We start from the raw sequence: 17,579 nt of genomic DNA, 5'->3' as shown, positions 1-17,579 counted from the left end.
AACAAACATTTTCTTAGAAAAACTAAAATCTGAATGTTTATTGTACTGAAATCTTACTGATATGTCAATTGCATAATAATTTGGAACGCAGTGTAATTCCTCAAAGCGTTTGTGGTTGGATTTTGGAGCAGAGACAGTAAGTGTGGAGATCTTCCTCGTGAACTAAATACTGTTTATATTTATGTTTTGGTAACACTTACAATACATTTGTTACTGTATTTATTAATCTTTGTTAATAAAAATTCAGCTGTTCGTTGTTTAGTTAATGCACTGTGAACTAACATTAACAATGTTAATTTCAACATTTACTAATACATTATTAAGATTAATTATTGCTTTAGCTGTGTTGTTCATTCTTAGTTCATATGAAGTGTTACCAATATATTCATATTCCAGTAATAGTGAGGCCTGCATAGACAACAATGGTACTTCCTCTCTCAAGATCCATTAATGTACTAAAAACATGTTTAAATCAGTTCATGTGAGTACAGTGGTTCTGCCTTAATATTATAAAGTGATGAGAATATTTTTGTGTGTGCCAAAAAAATAAAATAACTTAGTGATGGCCAATTTCATAACACTGCTTCTTGAAGCTTCGGAGCGTTATGAATCAAATCAGTACATCGGACGCCAAAGTCACATGATTTCAGCAGTTTGATGCGCGATCCGAATCATGATTCAACTCAAAAGGTTCAAGGATAGTGTCATTTTTGGGGGGTTTTTTTGCGCACAAAAAATATTCTCGTCGCTTTACAATATTAAGGTAGAATGAACTGATTTAAATGTTTTTAGTACCTTTATGGATCTCGAGAGAGGAAGTACCATTGCTGTCCATGCAGGCCTCACTGAGCCATCGGATTTAAATCAAAAATATCTTCATTTGTGTTCTGAAGATGAACGAAGGTCTTACGGGTGTGGAACGACATGAGGGCGAGTAATAAATGACATTATTTTCTTTTTTGGGTGAACTAACCCTTTAACATCGATGCCCCCAGACTGCAAATTTAGGCAAAAATTATGTATTTCAGCCTTTCTAGTTAAGACACAATGAGAAGCTGTGAAACGAATTGAAGAGAGATCAGAATTTTTGTATCTAAAATGAATTTATTAATTCAGAAGTTGGCTGGTATATACAATGCACAAATTCCATATAAAACAACAGAAATTTTTCCATATATTGATGCATTACACAATCATGCTCTGTAAAGGTTTCATTTATCACATTAGAGTAAAAAGAAAAAGAAAACCGTAAAACCAGAAAACTATGACTTCACACAACGCGTTTGTGTTATCACAAATGACACGGGAACAAAAATAATTTATGATGATTCAGAGCAACGCCGACTTCTCGATTCATGTCAAATTTATTCATTTCAGTAATGGCGGGAATAATGGGACATGGGTGGTGGATCCATGCTCTGGCCCATTCCCTGCGCTGACCGTGGCCCTTGACCCCCAGATCCCATATTCACCAAGTGGTTAATGGGGCCACTCTGGATGAGCGTATCCAAGGCTTTCTGCACGCTGGGGTTGTCGAAGTTGATCCCAGTGCCGGCGGTAACAGCCGGCCTTGGAGGGCCGACCGGCCCCGGCATACGAGCGCCAGGAGGCCTCAAGGATGGCCGAGGGCTCATCATGCTCTGTGGCTGGACAGCAGCTATTTTGGGTATGCCGGCGGCATGAGAAGACTGGAGCCCAGTGGTCTGAGGGCCGAGGCTGGAGGTGTAACCCTGCGTTTGGGATACCGGAGCGGGGCTGGACACTGAAGATGCGCCGCTGCCGCTGTTGAAGATGCTGAGAATTTTAGCCTGGAGCTCTTGCTGTTGGCTGGTGGCGGTGGAGGCAGGGTTGGATGCAGCGGTCAGATGGGTGGAATGCAGGGACAGGCTGGAGTACGTGGGTTGAGCTGGCACAGATAGAGCCGGTGTCGTCTGAGAGGGCTCGTGGGTCGCAGGTGGAGGGTGTGATCCTTGAGAGACCAAAAACAGTGAAAGGTAAGACTTGATTGGTAATGTGAAAAGGTGCATTCATGCCATGTTGTAATTACTGTGTATGATTAAGGTGTATGACATCAAAGTACTGCGAGAGTGATTCGAAAGCATACAACATGGCGTGAACAGCATACCTGCATCAGTACTGCTTCTGACAAGACGATCACGTTTGTCTCTCAGATATTCAATTAGCCTGGCCAACTCATCTGGAGTCATAAACCTGAGAGATGCAAAGACAATCCATCATATTTAACACCAAAATATGAAGCAGCATGACAACACTGACAATAATCAGCAACGTTCCTTGAAGGATCAATGTTCCAATGATTTCTGAAGGATCATGTGACACTGACGACTGGAGTAATGAGGCTAAAAATTCAGCTGTGATCACAGGAATAAATTACACTTTAACATCTATTCACATAGAAAACAGTTATTTTAAATTGTAATAATATTTCAGTATATATTTACTGTTCTTTTGATCCAATAAATGCAGCCTTGGTGAGCAGAACACTTCTTTCAAAAACATTAAAAACCTGAAAATTAGTTGACCTACCTGCCCTCCGACAGCAGTGTGATGGGGGTCAGGAGAGAGACGGGATGGCCCTCTCTGTCATGTTCTCGCATCAACACATCGTCGGCCATCTTGGCCGCCTTCCTCGCAATCTCATCCCTTTCTTTAGTGCGGTGTTCAGCTTTAAAGGATTCAAAGTTGTGGGCCACCAGCACCATGGCATCCTGCATGGGCATGTTCCTGTGCTCTGCAACAAGAAAAAAGAAACATTGTGGTAAAACATTCATTGTAGCTTATATGAATTGCAGTCAAAGAGTGGAGTGAAGTACGAACATCCACAATATTATATATTAAGAGTGAAGACATTGGCTCAAAAAAGGTTTAAGAATATACTGTGGTGTCACACTGGATATTTTCAGCTTAACGCCGATATGCAAGTAAATCAATCTCAAGTATCAACTCTTTGTGGAAGGATACATACCTTGCGGGGTCCCAAAGAGGATGTTGACCGTACAGGAACGATGTACTTGGTGCTGCTGGGTGATGATAATGGCAAAGGGTGTGCGAGCCCGACTTACATCCTCCAGAGCTTGGGTCAATGACACTTCAGTATTCAGGAAGATGAGATCCACCACCATACCCAGATCCCGAACCTTCCTGCCCACTGTCTCGGCATATTCCCTGCACGGAGCAGAACATGTAACGGTGTCTCTAGGAAATAATTTCTTAAGATGCTTTAATCAGTCTCTAAGAACACAGACTCACTTTTGCAGCTTGTTGACGACTATGACAGAACAATCCACTGGTCTCTCAGCATCATAGCGCCTCTGCAGCTCTTCGTAATATTGACGGTAAAGTTCGTTCCTACGACGCTCTTCAGGACGCAGGCGCTCTTCTGTGAATTCAGAAATAAACGCTTAGCAAGCCTCATCACGGGAAAAGTTCTCATGCAACTAACCCAAATTAATTACCAATGCTGCTAACAGTGACTGTTGGAACATTAGCACTACCACAAATAAAACACTACTTAGGAGAAACTCAAAACAACCAAGAATGTGCCTGTACTGTCATATCACAAAAATAAAGATTTTATACATTTAGATATTAAAATATCTTAAAGATTTTTCCACTGTGATATTTTCATAGTCCACATTCACACTGTCAGTCTAAATCCGAATACGTGTGTATCCAATTGGAATCTGATCTAAATTACTGACTGTCCAACACTGTGTATCACAACTGTTCAGATCCGATTTGTGTGTCCATGCCGCTCTTTCGTTTTCCAGAATATCTGCATTGTTTTCTATGGCAATAACACTGAACCACAAGATCCAATCAGAGCAGTCATACTGAAACAGATTTCCAGAAATAGGATTTCAAACAACATGAATGTGGCTCGACACGAATTTGTAAAAATCTCATTTCACATGATTTTTTTTGCCATTCACATTCGCTAAATATGATCCAAAATGATAAAATGATAAATATGATAAAAGTCCAATCGGATAAGCACAAAAATCGGATTTGGACTGACAATCTGAACAAGGCTATAATGCATTTAATGCAAAAACTAAAAAAAGGTGTCATGGTAGTATTTGTTGTACTGCCTTTCATTGACGTTTATTTAACCCTTAAATGCATGACTGTTTCGCCAATCATTCTTACATATTCGGGTCTTTATCAACCCGGATCTATAACACGGAAGGATCTCTACCTGTCGCGATAGTATAAAACTCCTCTGATATTAGAGCAACAATTACAGAAGAATAAAATAAATCATATTTTGTTACCTTTTGGAGCTTGAAAGGGTTCAGTTTGAGCATATGTTTTATGCTATAATCACTGTCCTCATCAGAGCTCATTTCCCAGTAAATTCAGCAAATAATAGGCTAGTTTTATGTTTGAGGTCGCAAATATGAGCCCATTCGCGATCTCAAACATATTCTCAGAACTATATAATTTTTAACATCTTCAAAATCAATATTTCGATCGCTAACAGCTTCACCAGATCCATCCAGTGACAGTTACAGTCATATATGATTGCGTTTCGTACTTGCTCTGCAGTAAATCACTGAGCCATTTCATGTTTTTCTCATTTCGTTTTCTGCCTGAAAGAATCGTCACTTCAGCATTGTGTATCAGACGTTGCCACCTTGTGGAATAAAGGTGAATTGCACTTATTCCATCATCTAAGATTCAATTATTGTTGTGCAGAAAAAATTGACATACACTGATACACACCTCGAGTCGTTAGCGACCCTATACAATTTTTACAAAAAATGAATTCAAAAATAGGCACTCTTTTATAATTTTATGATTTTTTTCATGTTATATTCTTTATAATGAATCGATTCAGGAATACCAAGAAGGATGAAGTCTAACTTTAAAAAATGAATGAGGAGGAGGAGGGTAGTGAATGACGTCCTGGGTCACTAAAGACCCGAGGTATGCATTTAAGGGTTAAATAGAAACATGTTGAATTTTCTTAAATTTAACACAATGCAAAAAAAACAAAAAACAAAAAACAACCTTGATTTTCAAAATAGGATTAATTTTCTTCATGCAAAATATTAGCTTTATTTCAGAATGCTTGTAAATGTCAAACAAACCCTCTGACTCTCTCCTGCCATTCCAGGGTTCTCTGTAGCGCTCTGGGTACGTCTCCTCTTTCTTCCGATAGTAGTCGTAATCCGCACGGTAATAACGATCATACCCTTCCTCTCTGTGGAAACACAGTAAAGTTGTTTAGATGATGTGATGTCACCTGAAAGCAAATTAGATTACAAAATAGATGAAATGCATTGTGTGTGCACCTGTAGGAAGGATCTTTCTCCCTGCTCTCTGACCCCCTGTATCGGTCATCGGCTGGGGCTCTAGGTTCATGCTCACGAGGTGGACCGGTACGTGGTTCACGGCTATCCCCCCTCATCTCTCGACTGTCACGGTGGTCTCGAGAATCTCGCCCATGCACCGGGGACCGAGAACGTGGACGGGGCTCTCGACTGTCCCCGTAAGCGCTGGATGGCCTAAACAGACAAAATACACTTAGTCAAAACGTGCCAACTTAAAAAAACGTTACCCCCAAAAAAAGCTCTATTAGACAACTTAATTTACCATCAAATACTTAAAAACTGTTACAATGTTAGTCAAATGGTAAAAACAATTTAAAAATAAATAAAAAAAGAGAAACTGTAAAACAATTTATTTCTACCAGATCTCATTCATTTAAACGCTTTCAGAGTTGTTGCGGAAGGGCACAGAAATGAGAGGGTGGTGCCATTAATTAATCCTATTCATTGCAAAATTCACTTAATTTCGGTCATGAAATGCTCTGTTGCAAACTCTGAATATAGCCGTCTCCAAAAATGGATGTAATATGAAACATGTCGAACATTATCTCTTTGAGGTTACCATTAGTATCCTTTAGTTCCATTGAGTTTCCAAGTCAAATTTATGTAAAATGAGCAGCAAGATTCACATGATGATAATGTTTTTTTTTTGTTTTTGTTTTTTTGTCAAAAATTTTTTTTATTTAAATTAAGCCTAAGAGCATGGGTTTTTAATTTAAAATTGCTTTAGGGTAAACCAACGCAATGAACCGCACTCTGTTCCACGCCAGTGCAAGAACAATAAAGTTTTTTTCTTTTAAAATTGAGGAGGTGATGATGAATGGACTGGAAAGACAAACACCAACCTCCAAATATAATAATAAAAAATATCCAACAACTGGAACTGCTTAAATTATTAATTTTAATTGTTTCCATCCCATCTGAACACATGAAATAATTAGGATTTTGAGAATGTTTTGAGGAATCAGCGATTCCCAGTTGACGATTTTGAAAACTGTGCATGGTAAGTGAACAGTAACACACCGTTTAGACAAAGACACACCAAGGGAAACGCACTCAAATTACCCTTTCAACTTTATTTCAGTTAATTCTGATACAACTAAAAGTGAGGAAAAGGGAAAGAAAAAAAAAATAGAACAAACTAAAATCGAAGAGCCACGAGAAATATTGATTGAGCCGATTTCGCGCACCCGACAACGATATTGGTGTACTCTAGCTCTTTCGATGAATTCCATTGTGGAGGGAAAAACGTTTACCAAAATTCTCGATAGATGTCGTCTTCATTAGCAAAAATCCCAACGATACTTTACCTGCGTGGAGGGCTTGACCTGGATTTATTCTGTCGTCTCTCCGCTGCCATATTTACATCTGAAAATAAACCAATCCAAACGTTCAACATGACAGAAGACGGAAATATTTCAGAGCCAAACGAGTTTGTTTTTCTTTCAGTAAGAGGATGAACATTTAACAGTCTGCTGCGTCTAAATAAGCATTTCCAAAGTTTCAATAGTAAATACTACAATGTGGGGAAAAAAAGCTGTAAAGGATCTTGTTAACCTGTGCGTCAGTATTTGAGATTCCCCAGCAGTAAACACTTATTAAACACCTCCCGAATTAGACCTTCTACCACCAACAAAAACTGGAACTTTGCACAAACAGTGTATAATAGGAACTAAAAATAAATGTTACCAATTCAAAACGTGTTTTGAAATTATGATACTATTGTATGATTTTAATCATACAGTCAAGAAGATTTTAATTGCAGTCAAAAAGAACAAGACCAGTGAAATGGGAAAACATTGGGACTTTTTTGAATTTGTTTCAAAAAGTCAATAAGTAATCCATTTGTGAAAAGTGCCAACTGGATTTATAGCTTATAGTTATACCTTCACATAAACAAAAGCTCAGACACAAGATGCTGAGAGTAGAGAGGAAAAAAAACTAATATGCAATTTACATAAGGATCATCTTTGATGTTAAAGTTTGGCTTTATTAGATTCACCACATTGCAGTTATTACAGTAAAATTAGATCATACAATTAGTTGGTCCTAAGTTTTATTTCTCTAAAGTTAAAATGTTAAAACTTTGACGTAAAAACTGCCCAAATCACTCCAGTGTTTAAATACTAAATCAGACCTTACCTAGTTTATAACCTCTATAAATTCGACCGTTATGTCCGGCTTTAGCAGCCTCGGCATCCTCCACTCGCTCAAACTGCACAAATCCGTACCCACGAAACAGGGACAAAGCTGAAAAAGGGAACAATCATTTCGTTTTACGCAAAAAAAGGCGTTTGTTGGTGGATTTTAGGCCTAAGCTTCCCTTGCTTTCTAAAAGCGCAGCTAAAGTCTTCAGACCAAAGTCTAAAGAAATGTGGATAAAACAAATTAAAACTGCAGCGAACACTATAAAATACTATTTTTTCCGAAACGGCTAAATAAGTCGTTTAATTTATACGCTACTAACCCTGTATTTTCCCATATGGCCTGAACAGATCCTCCATGTCCTTCTTCGCCATGTGTGCCGTGGGCAAATTTCCAACAAAAATCCTTCGCTCCAGGTCACGAGGGTCATTGCTGTTGGTGGTGTACGAGGGTGGCGTACTACTCCGACTTCTTCTGTGCGACATGCCTCTACGAGCTTTAGGTTCAACGGCCCGTTTTCAAGGAACGCTTGCAGTTGATATTAGATACAAGACTATTTGATTAGCTATATTTCCCCCAAGGTCTTGAATTTGACGATGCATCGACATGTAAGAAAAGAGAGATTCCAGAGGTAAAATGTCTGGGCAAAGTAACAAAACACTGCAGAAGTCTTTGAAAGTCAACATGAAATTTAACAAAATTGATCAGATTTACTTTTATTAATACACATTCAGGTCTGAATGCATAATGATTCAACCAATCTATATTTTCTAAACTACATGTTGACTTTATAGACAAACTTGAGAACCTTCACAACAGGCAGAATTTCTAAGTACAGTTTAATTCACACGCAGTGTTTTGCTAACTGATCAAGTGACATAAAAATCACGGTTATTCACAAAATAAAACGTTGGAAAAAAGGGTTGTTTTCGGCCTTGATTGCAGGAAGCTTAGGATTTTCCAGCTCACATCGTGTCCATAGCATTCTCATGCAAACACGCAGCTCAGATTGCGCTTTTTAAATGAAACAATTCTCAAGTATTTGATGAAAGATTGTGGGTGAAGACGAAAGGAAAACCTGTTGGATGAACCGACCACAAACGTGTTTCCACGGAAGACGCAATGGAAAATACGGGACCTTGTCGCTGAAGATAACAAATCTTGAATGACAGATTAGTTAAAGTTCATGGGGATAAACATAAAATGCTCCCCAAAAATTTCTTGCAGGTTGTTCAGTTTAAAAAATTGTTAATGTCGGGATCCACAACAGAGGTGATGCTTGAAGAAAATGAATCGTCAAGCCGTTTCTTGGCCCACTCGTTAATATTTTCAAGGTTGCAGCTGGAAGTTAAGAGCTCACTGATGCTGTAGTCTTTGTGGTCCGCTTCAGTGTTCTCATCTGTGACATTTTGGTAAGTTGCAAAACATAATCATCATACGCTTTCCCAAAGCGGTGCAACACCTTACCAGACAAATGTTGGTTCTTCCACCTTAAACGATTTTTTTTTCCAGATGACTCTACCACAAGTATATCAAAGTCTGAAAAAGCCAACAATGGAGAGTGAAAAACTGTGTAATTCAGAGTGATATATTATCAATCACAACGTACTGTACTGTTAAAGGTGCAATATGTAAGATTTCTATCCGCTAGAGGTCTATTAAAAAAAAAAGCCTAGCTCGATGACGCCAAGTTTGAGCGCAGAATCTTGGGACATGTGGTCTTCACATCACAGCCGATGCAAAAGAATAGGGATAGGACTGTATTATGCTGTATTACTGTTACTAAAAATAAAGCTGCATCTGATTGTCATGTTAGCTACTTGACAAAATAGTGTTTTTCTCTGAGGCATGGTACTCGCAAAAAATCAAGAAAATTAGATTTAAAATAATTAGACTAAACGTGTTGAACTATATAAAAGTAACCAAACAGAGGTTCCCTTGTCTATTAAAACATGTAATATATTAAAGCGTTTTCAGTGTTTCCATGGTTTCTACAAAATAAAACCGGAAACCAAGGGTAACGCGGGTATGACGCAATTGACAGGCGACTCCTCACACGTCCCGCAACCTTGGTTAAAATTGCAATTTTCTCACGATTTACAAATAGTTGCAAACATGAGATATTGTAAGTACTCACGTGAACAAAATATATAACACTGGCCTAAAGGTTTTTGGATATTTTACTGCAAAAATCTTACATGTTGCACCTTTAAACATGAGATTGAGACAGAATTATGACAGTTCTTATTGTTCATAAAAAATAAATCTCTCAATAGGACATCAGGGTAAGTAAGTTCAATTTGTTTTTAGTTTATTAATGTCAATTGAAATAAAATGATTAAATAAGAATATTTAAATTCAATATTATTAGTGTTTGATTTCCACGTTTTGGTGAACAGGCGTTCATTATACTCGAATAGTAAAAAAAAAAGTACGCAAATTTAAAAAAAACAAAACAAAAAAAAAACACTTCTTAGGATTCAGAATTTTGACAATCTTTAGTACGTTAATATTAAAACTTGACTATTACATCAAATACAGCTATAAACAAACCTATTTCACATTATTCAAAGAGTCAAAACAATAAACTGCTAATGTAAAAACTCTTGTAATTCAGTATTTTAATACTGTTGCACAGTCTTTCAGCCTCCATTGTCATATTTCCAGGACTTTTTATTATTCAAAGGAAGAGCCAAAGAAACGGACAGCGCGAATCCTCGTCGCGCCACAACAACCTTCGGCCATTTTGTGACCGTGCAGTGACGTCAGTCGAAATCAAACCGCGTAAAAAATGCGCAAATGTTACTGCAAACGATAGAAATCGCGTATTCCCGAGGAAAAATTATGCATATTGTGCATATTCTGTCCACGTAAAAGCTGCAGGGAAAACCGCGCACACTTCAGCTAGTGAGGGATTGGACCGGACGCCATGTTGCTCCATAAATCCGCACATAAGATGCTCCGCTGCTCTGAAATCCGATCGTTTTTTACTCGTCGCGTTCGAGTTGAACGATTAGAACATTGTGTTCTTATAACCAAAACTCGTTTTAGGGCTTTTAACATTAAAAAAGTATAATTGATGCTTCGACTAATAGGTCAGCTAGCAAACTAGCTTACATTTTATAACAATGGATGCAGTTGGAGCTCCAGAATTTCACATTCCTGAGAAGATTTTTGTCGGATCAAATCCTTACCGTTACCATGTGAACCTGGAAAATATCCGGAGGTTTTTCTGCGGCGTCCTGTTTGTGCAAATAATTGCAATGAATGAATGTTCCGCTGCAAAACTGCCGCAACCTTGCGGTGATCCTGTGCGGAACTGCGAATCGCTTAGAGACGGTGTTGATGGCGCTGTTTTCAAAATAAAAGTACCAGTTCCTTTGTGTGAACAATGATTGAGGTACAAAATAATTATCTTTAAAAAAATAAAAAATAAATTTCCCCCGTTTGGACAGACTTACAAATGCAACATTTAAAAGAAAACAAACAACATTAAAAAATGTAAATAAATCTATTATTTATAAATTTATCATATATTTACACCCTCAAAATAAGAACAGCACAAAAATAATTATCTTTTTTTTAAAAAATCCCCCGGCTACATTTAAAAGAAAACAAACAACATTAAAAAATTTAAATAAATCTATTATTTATGAATTTATCATATATTTACACCCTCAAAATAAGAACAACACAAAAACGTATTTCTATAAGGTATTCCCATACTGACCTCAATAGGAATATGAAAACAGGAATGGCTTCTTTGTGTGTTTTAGTGTACACTTTTATTTTGAAACAGTGGGCGACCATCATGTGACTTCATCACGGGAAAGTTGAAGTCACATGAATTTTGGGTCTACTTAAACACTTTCCTAGCCTTTTAACATTTTTGCTCCTACACCTGGAATGGTAAGACTAGTGAAATAATAACACTGTGGATAATTTAAGCTGTCTGCTAAATAACATGTGGCTCAGTTTTCTGTTTTGATTTCCACCGTCATATAGGATAACACTTAATTTCCTGGTTAGTTAATGAAAGGTTCTACAGCTTTCCCTTTGGTTTTTGGTGTCACTTGTGCTTCAGATTGCTGTAAGTGATAATGTTTCTTTTGTATTGGAAGGTTAAGTCAGTAAGTATTGCTGTGTTTCAGATGCATCTTGTTTTGGTGTGTTTGCTGCTGGGGCTGCTGGAGGTTTCTGGGGCTCCAGATGCAGATGAAATCAAATATCTGCCTGGACTTCCAAAACAGCCCAGCTTCAAGCATTATTCTGGATACTTCAGTGTGGCTGACAACAAGCACCTTCACTACTGGTCAGTAGGACTGGCTGACTTTCACTTTCATTTAAAAGACCCCAAGAATTGTTTTTGAAATTTCCCATATGTAATTCTCCAGCATTATTAATGTGTTCTGTTCTACTTGATCAGGTTTGTTGAGTCTCAGAAAGATCCAGCCAATAGTCCGGTTGTTCTGTGGCTTAACGGAGGACCAGGATGCAGCTCCCTGGATGGTTTGCTCACAGAGCACGGACCTTTTCTGGTGATCTGCATTATATAACCATACTATTGACAAATACTATATATATATATATATATATATGTATGTATGTATGTGTGTGTCTTTTTTATTATTATTTATTTATTTATTTATTTTTTGTTATTTATACAGATCCAAGATGATGGTGCAACTCTAGAATATAATCCTTATTCTTGGAACAAGGTATGGATTCTCAGTTTAGTTTAGTTTAGTTTAGTTTAGTTAAATATATCTCATTACCAAATGAGTAATTGTTGTGGTGTGAAATGAGGAAGTCGTAGGTCCAGTTTTCACCTTAGGCAGCATTTTCAGTAACTGGACTATGACACTTCCTTCATCCAGTCACATGATCTTACGCTCTTATATTCTTGGCTATAGCAAACTGGCTTTATTGTACTAAATAAGGGGTTTTCAAAAAACTCTTTATTTAAAAATCACTGGACTACATGAAAAGAAACAAGACATTTCAGTGTTGTTGTTGTTGTTTCTTTTTATATAGTCCAGTGATTAAGTCAAATTTTATAACCTGGATGTTTTACAAAGTCATAAATCTACATGGATAAATAAGGGATGTTTTTCCAGATTGCAAATGTCTTATACCTGGAGTCACCAGCAGGTGTCGGCTTCTCCTACTCTGATGACAAGAAGTACACAACCAATGACACAGAGGTATGATTCAAATCATACTGCCTTTTAGAGAAACAATAAATAAAAATAAAATCATCCATATGTGTAAGCATTTCTATTTTAAATATTGTGAAATATTTTTACATTTTAAAATAGCTGTTTTCTTTTTGAATATGGTTTTAAAGTGTAATTTATTTCTGTGATCAAAGCTGAATTTTCAGCATCATTACTCCAGTCTTCAGTGTCACATGATCCTTCAGAAATCATTCTAATATGATGATTTGGTGCTCAAGAAACATTTCTGATTATGTTTTGTTTTTTTTCCTTTTTCTTTTTTGGTTTTATTCAGCAAGGATGCATTAAATTGATCCAAGTGACAGTAAAAAAGAAATGTATAATGTTACAAAAGATTCTATTTCAGATAAATGTTCCTCTTTTGAACTTTCTATTTATCAAAGAATCCTGAAAAAATTGTGCACAACTGTTTTCAACATTGATGATAATCAGAAATGTTTCTTGAGTATCAAATCATATTAGAATGATTTCTGAAGGATCATGTGACACTGAAGACTGGAGTAATGAGGCTGAAAATTCAGCTTTGATCACAGGAATAAATTCATTAACTGTTTTCCATTTTAATATATTGTTATCTTAAATTGTAATAATATTTCACAATATTACTGTTTTTGCTGTATTTTGGATCAAATAAATGCAGTTTTATTTTAAATATATTTGTGCTTGATCTACTTCCTTTATAATGTTTTTAATAGGTAGATAGATTATAAAATGCACAAATGCATGTATTGCACAGATAGTAGGTATGCGTTGCATAGTACCAACAGTGCTTATTTGCACTGGATATGAAAACAAAATGCTCGCTGACTTTTCCAGGTGGCCATGAACAACTACTTGGCCCTGAAAACGTTTTTCAAGTTGTTTCCTGAGTTCAGCAAGAATGAGTTTTTCCTGACTGGAGAGAGTTATGGGGGCATTTACATTCCCACACTGGCTGAGATAGTCATGGAGGACAGCAGCATCAATTTAAAGGTAGGAGGGGCTTCCTTATAACCATACTGCCCATTCACAACAGACACTGAGTGTCTCGATCCGTGACGTGTGTGTATTTGTGTCTTGTAGGGTATTGCTGTTGGAAATGGCTTGTCCAGCTATGAGCTAAATGATAATTCATTGGTGTATTTTGCATACTATCATGGGCTTCTTGGTACCAGGTACAGTGTTTTCTGGTCTAATATGACTCCTCATGTTGTTCTATTGAACATGCGCTGTAATGTTATGTATTGATTGCTATCAAGACATCAATATACTTTTGGGTACTTTTGCATGGGTAAACAGCACCCACTTAAAGAAAAAACAAATACTATATTGTATTCATTTATGCATTATTTTATTTGTTTGTGTATTTTAATCTTTAGTATGTGTTATTTGTATGATTTATTTATTTATGTGTTCTTGTATAGCTTGTGGAATGACCTGCAGACATTTTGCTGCAAAGATGGAGTGTGTGACTTCTACAATAACCAGGATGTGAACTGCTCCGTTTCTGTATGTTGAACTGTGCTATACGAATGGTTTGAGATGCATAAAGTGTCCTGTATTCTTTACTTACGGCATCTTTTCTTATCCTTCCATCGCTCTTTAGCTCTATGCAGTTCAAAACATTGTCTACTCGTCAGGGCTCAACATCTATAACCTGTATGCTCCCTGTGCAGGAGGTGTCTCTGAGTAAGTGAGCATGGAGTAACTTTCATATGATGTTCCTCTTAATGGTGTGTTATTTTGTTTTTTTTTTTTGTTTTTTTTAAGTTGAAGTGTCATTTGTTCTGTGTTTTGAATCCAGCTCTGAAAATGGCCAATTTGTGATCCAAAACATGGGTCACCACTTCATCAACCATCAGTGGTCCAAAGCACAGAACGAGGTAAAGAAACCAATTTGTGTGTTGCTGTTGGACAACAAAATCTTTAAGGGTCAGAGACTCAAAATGAAAACTGTTTCACATGCTGATTACTTTTTTATATATATATATATATATATACAATTTATGCAATTTTATTTTTATTTATGCATTATTTTTTACTTATTTATTTTTATGTATGCAATTTTATTTATTTATTTATTTATTTATTTATTTATTTATTTATTTTTATGTATGCAATTTTATTTATGCATTTTGTTTTGTGGAACACAACAACATCTTTAGCCGTTTTTAATGCTCAATTCTATACACTGAAAGTACTGAGGTCATACAATAACTTTTTTTTTTTTTTAATTATTCACTGAAAATATTTCCATTAGCTGTAGTGATGTCAAACACAATTGGTTCTTGTGTGTCTCATAATCAAAGACAACACTCCAGTTTGAATTGTGAAAGTGTATTTGGGATTTACAGTAAGAACAGTTTACGGTTTTGTTACCAGAAAATGTTTTAGAATTCTTATCATATGTAAATGAAAAACATCTTTAATTTTTAATTTATTATTTTGTTTTGTATTTATGCAACTCTTGTGTATTTTGTAACTTAGCTCTTGCCATGAAAATAGCCAACATGGCATTAAAATCTCTACTACTGTAACATGAGGGTCAGTAAAAATGACAGTAAACATGAGGATCAGTAAAAATTTTGGGTAAACTGTCCTTTTAAGTACTAGTAGGATGAACAAATGTCAGAGCTTGATCATGGTATTTAGAGGGTTAATCCACATTAATCTTGTTGAATCAGAAATTTCGAAGTGTGGCCTCCCTGTATAAATCTACACGGCTCGATCCTCCGTGCACCAACTCCACCCCATCAACCCTGTACCTGAACAACCCTCTGGTGAAGTCTGCTCTCCACATCTCGCCCAATGCTTTGGACTGGGTCATCTGCAGGTGCCTTTAAATGGACTTTAATCCTGCAAAATGCAATTGAGTGTTGTGAGAGAGGACTTCAATTTAAAATTGTCCTGTTTTTGTTGTTGTTGCAGTGCTGAAGTCAATCTGAACTACAAGCGTCTGTTCATGGACGTGAAGAAACAGTACTTGAAGCTTCTTGGAGCACTAGTGAGTGATGGGAATGTAAATGTTTATGAATCATATATTTCCAGGTCTGCCTGTTTATTTCAATCACATCTTTTCAACAGAAATACCGTGTGCTGGTTTATAATGGAGACGTGGACATGGCCTGCAACTTCCTAGGAGACGAGTGGTTTGTGGAGTCTCTCCAGCAAGAGGTGTGTGTCCTGCTTTCTTTTAGTTTTGGTCTGGTCTGGTCATTCAAATAATTATATTTTTTCAAATCTAAAAATCTGTTCACCCTGACTAGCAGAAATTGCATAAAGCCAGCCAATAAGATTGAAACTTGATATTTTTTGTGTATTATTATTATTATTATTATTATTATGCACTTAATTCATTTAAAAATATAATAAAACAAAGGTTTGCTATTATATGCTATTAATATAATATTTTATTTAATACATTTATGATGTATTCAATTTAAATACAAATTTAATATTTAATGTTTTATTAATTATGTATCCATTTATTTAAAAAAATTATATATTTTTATATTCATAAAACATTTAATATTGCATAATTTAATATTTTTATTAATATTATTTACCAATTTATTAATTATTTACTCATTTTAATTTATTTCATTTTGTCATCTTGTGCAATTTTGTATCAGACATGTGGGTGTTTTTTTTTTTTTGCTTTTTTTGTGTGTTTTGTTTGTTTCTGATACACCAAAAACAATCTCTCTTTATCTTCTCCAACAGGTCCAGGTGCAGCGCAGATCTTGGATTTATTTCAATGGTGAAACTCAGCAGGTGGGCGGCTTTGTCAAGGAATTCGCCAACATTGCTTTCCTCACAGTCAAGGTAAGACTGCAATACAACCATTCACATGATACACAAATCTCCGTGATTTTGATGTACGAATGAAAAGCTGAATTAATTGGAAATAAATGCCATACCTAGACAGCATCAGCATACTAGGATTTAGAATAGAGCCTGCATTCACTTCCATTGCAAACTAGTTTTATTTACTATGTGCATGTGTAAAAAAAAAAAAAAAAAAATATATATATAATATAATATAATATAATATAATATAATATAATATAATATAATATAATATAATATAATAATATTATTATTATTATTATTATTATTATTATATATATTTTTTTTAATAAAATGTATTTATGTCCTCCACAGGGTTCGGGTCACATGGTTCCCACTGATAAACCTATAGCGGCCTTCACAATGTTCACTCGCTTCATCACCAATAAACCTTTCTAGAACACACTCAGGGATTTCACTCTTTAAATCTGAATTTGCACTGTCACAATGGTAAACTGTTTATGATATATTGACCACTGACTGTTTTCTGTTGTTCAGACCTGATGAGATTTTCTGCTTTGTGTTTTATGTAGTTTAGTTGCCTGCCTTGTTTGTTTGATTTATGCTGACTGTACATAATGATATTTTGTTGTAGGTGTTTAAGGGATTCAGTTTGAAGCGATTAAGACGTCTATATGCCTCTTTTTATCTTTGATAAAGTATGATTATGGTTGATTTAATAGGAAAAGATGCTGTGTTTACGAATTTAAATTCAATCCAATGGTTATCTGCAGTGAGTGGATGTTCACTGTTTATTGCACAATTTTAGCTTATGTCTTTTCTATTAAACGTGAACCTAGCCTTTTTTTAATCATCGCACAGATGATTTTTGTCATCATTTCAGATATTAATGCCTCACTTTTGCCTTTTGTTAAGGTGTCATTGTCTTCATTTGATTACTTTAAAATGATTTATATGATCTGTGGTACCTTTTTGTGCTCATAAGGGAATAATATTTGTGCCTTTTTATCTTTTCCCCCAGTTTTTTTAATTAAAGATCAATTTTCTATGATTT

At 35.9% G+C, this 17,579-nt stretch overlaps 2 protein-coding genes across 6 annotated transcripts; one reads left to right on the top strand and one right to left on the bottom strand.

Moving 5' to 3' along the window:
* Window positions 1-1,084: 1,084 nt before the first annotated feature.
* On the bottom strand, window positions 1,085-10,857 carry ncoa5 (nuclear receptor coactivator 5). 4 transcript variants are annotated; one of them, XM_048198596.1, is made up of 11 exons: window positions 10,694-10,857; window positions 7,822-8,082; window positions 7,497-7,604; window positions 6,665-6,722; window positions 5,319-5,531; window positions 5,115-5,227; window positions 3,271-3,400; window positions 2,987-3,186; window positions 2,548-2,752; window positions 2,126-2,211; window positions 1,085-1,969 (listed from the first exon to the last, which is right to left on the bottom strand). In XM_048198596.1, the coding sequence occupies exons 2-11, from the start codon at window positions 7,982-7,984 to the stop codon at window positions 1,374-1,376; spliced, it is 1,872 nt and encodes a 623-aa protein (XP_048054553.1). In that variant the 5' UTR covers window positions 7,985-8,082; window positions 10,694-10,857; the 3' UTR covers window positions 1,085-1,373. The 4 variants fall into 4 exon arrangements, with proteins under 4 accessions (XP_048054553.1, XP_048054554.1, XP_048054555.1 ...); XM_048198597.1 differs by lacking the exon at window positions 7,497-7,604; XM_048198598.1 differs by lacking the exon at window positions 7,822-8,082 and having other exon boundaries at window positions 10,694-10,855.
* A 393-nt stretch (window positions 10,858-11,250) lies between these two features.
* Window positions 11,251-17,576, top strand: ctsa (cathepsin A). 2 transcript variants are annotated; one of them, XM_048198604.1, is made up of 15 exons: window positions 11,251-11,408; window positions 11,651-11,811; window positions 11,926-12,037; window positions 12,167-12,217; window positions 12,617-12,703; window positions 13,553-13,708; window positions 13,799-13,890; window positions 14,140-14,224; window positions 14,322-14,404; window positions 14,520-14,598; window positions 15,400-15,548; window positions 15,644-15,719; window positions 15,800-15,889; window positions 16,439-16,540; window positions 16,880-17,576. In XM_048198604.1, the coding sequence occupies exons 1-15, from the start codon at window positions 11,406-11,408 to the stop codon at window positions 16,961-16,963; spliced, it is 1,410 nt and encodes a 469-aa protein (XP_048054561.1). In that variant the 5' UTR covers window positions 11,251-11,405; the 3' UTR covers window positions 16,964-17,576. The 2 variants fall into 2 exon arrangements, with proteins under 2 accessions (XP_048054561.1, XP_048054562.1); XM_048198605.1 differs by lacking the exon at window positions 11,251-11,408 and adding an exon at window positions 11,499-11,523.
* Window positions 17,577-17,579: the final 3 nt, after the last annotated feature.

The sequence above is a fragment of the Megalobrama amblycephala genome, linkage group LG8, assembly GCF_018812025.1.
Source record: "Megalobrama amblycephala isolate DHTTF-2021 linkage group LG8, ASM1881202v1, whole genome shotgun sequence".
NCBI classification, from domain to species: domain Eukaryota; kingdom Metazoa; phylum Chordata; class Actinopteri; order Cypriniformes; family Xenocyprididae; genus Megalobrama; species Megalobrama amblycephala.
The sequence above is the reverse complement of the archived record's forward strand: the minus strand, read 5'-3'. Positions and strand labels throughout refer to the sequence as shown.

What these genes read in the sequence shown, in the direction of transcription:
- ctsa (XM_048198604.1), top strand. An exon ending in CATGGGCTTCTTGGTACCAG is followed by an intron (nt 13,891 to 14,139) that starts GTACAGTGTTTT and finishes GTTCTTGTATAG; the next exon opens with CTTGTGGAATGACCTGCAGA. An exon ending in TGGAGTCTCTCCAGCAAGAG is followed by an intron (nt 15,890 to 16,438) that starts GTGTGTGTCCTG and finishes CTTCTCCAACAG; the next exon opens with GTCCAGGTGCAGCGCAGATC.
- ncoa5 (XM_048198596.1), bottom strand. Translation starts at nt 7,984, where the DNA reads ATGTCGCACAGAAGAAGTCGGAGTAGTACGCCACCCTCGTACACCACC. An exon ending in GTCGTCAACAAGCTGCAAAA is followed by an intron (nt 3,187 to 3,270) that starts GTGAGTCTGTGT and finishes TGCTCCGTGCAG; the next exon opens with GGAATATGCCGAGACAGTGG. An exon ending in CCTCTTTGGGACCCCGCAAG is followed by an intron (nt 2,753 to 2,986) that starts GTATGTATCCTT and finishes TTCTTGTTGCAG; the next exon opens with AGCACAGGAACATGCCCATG.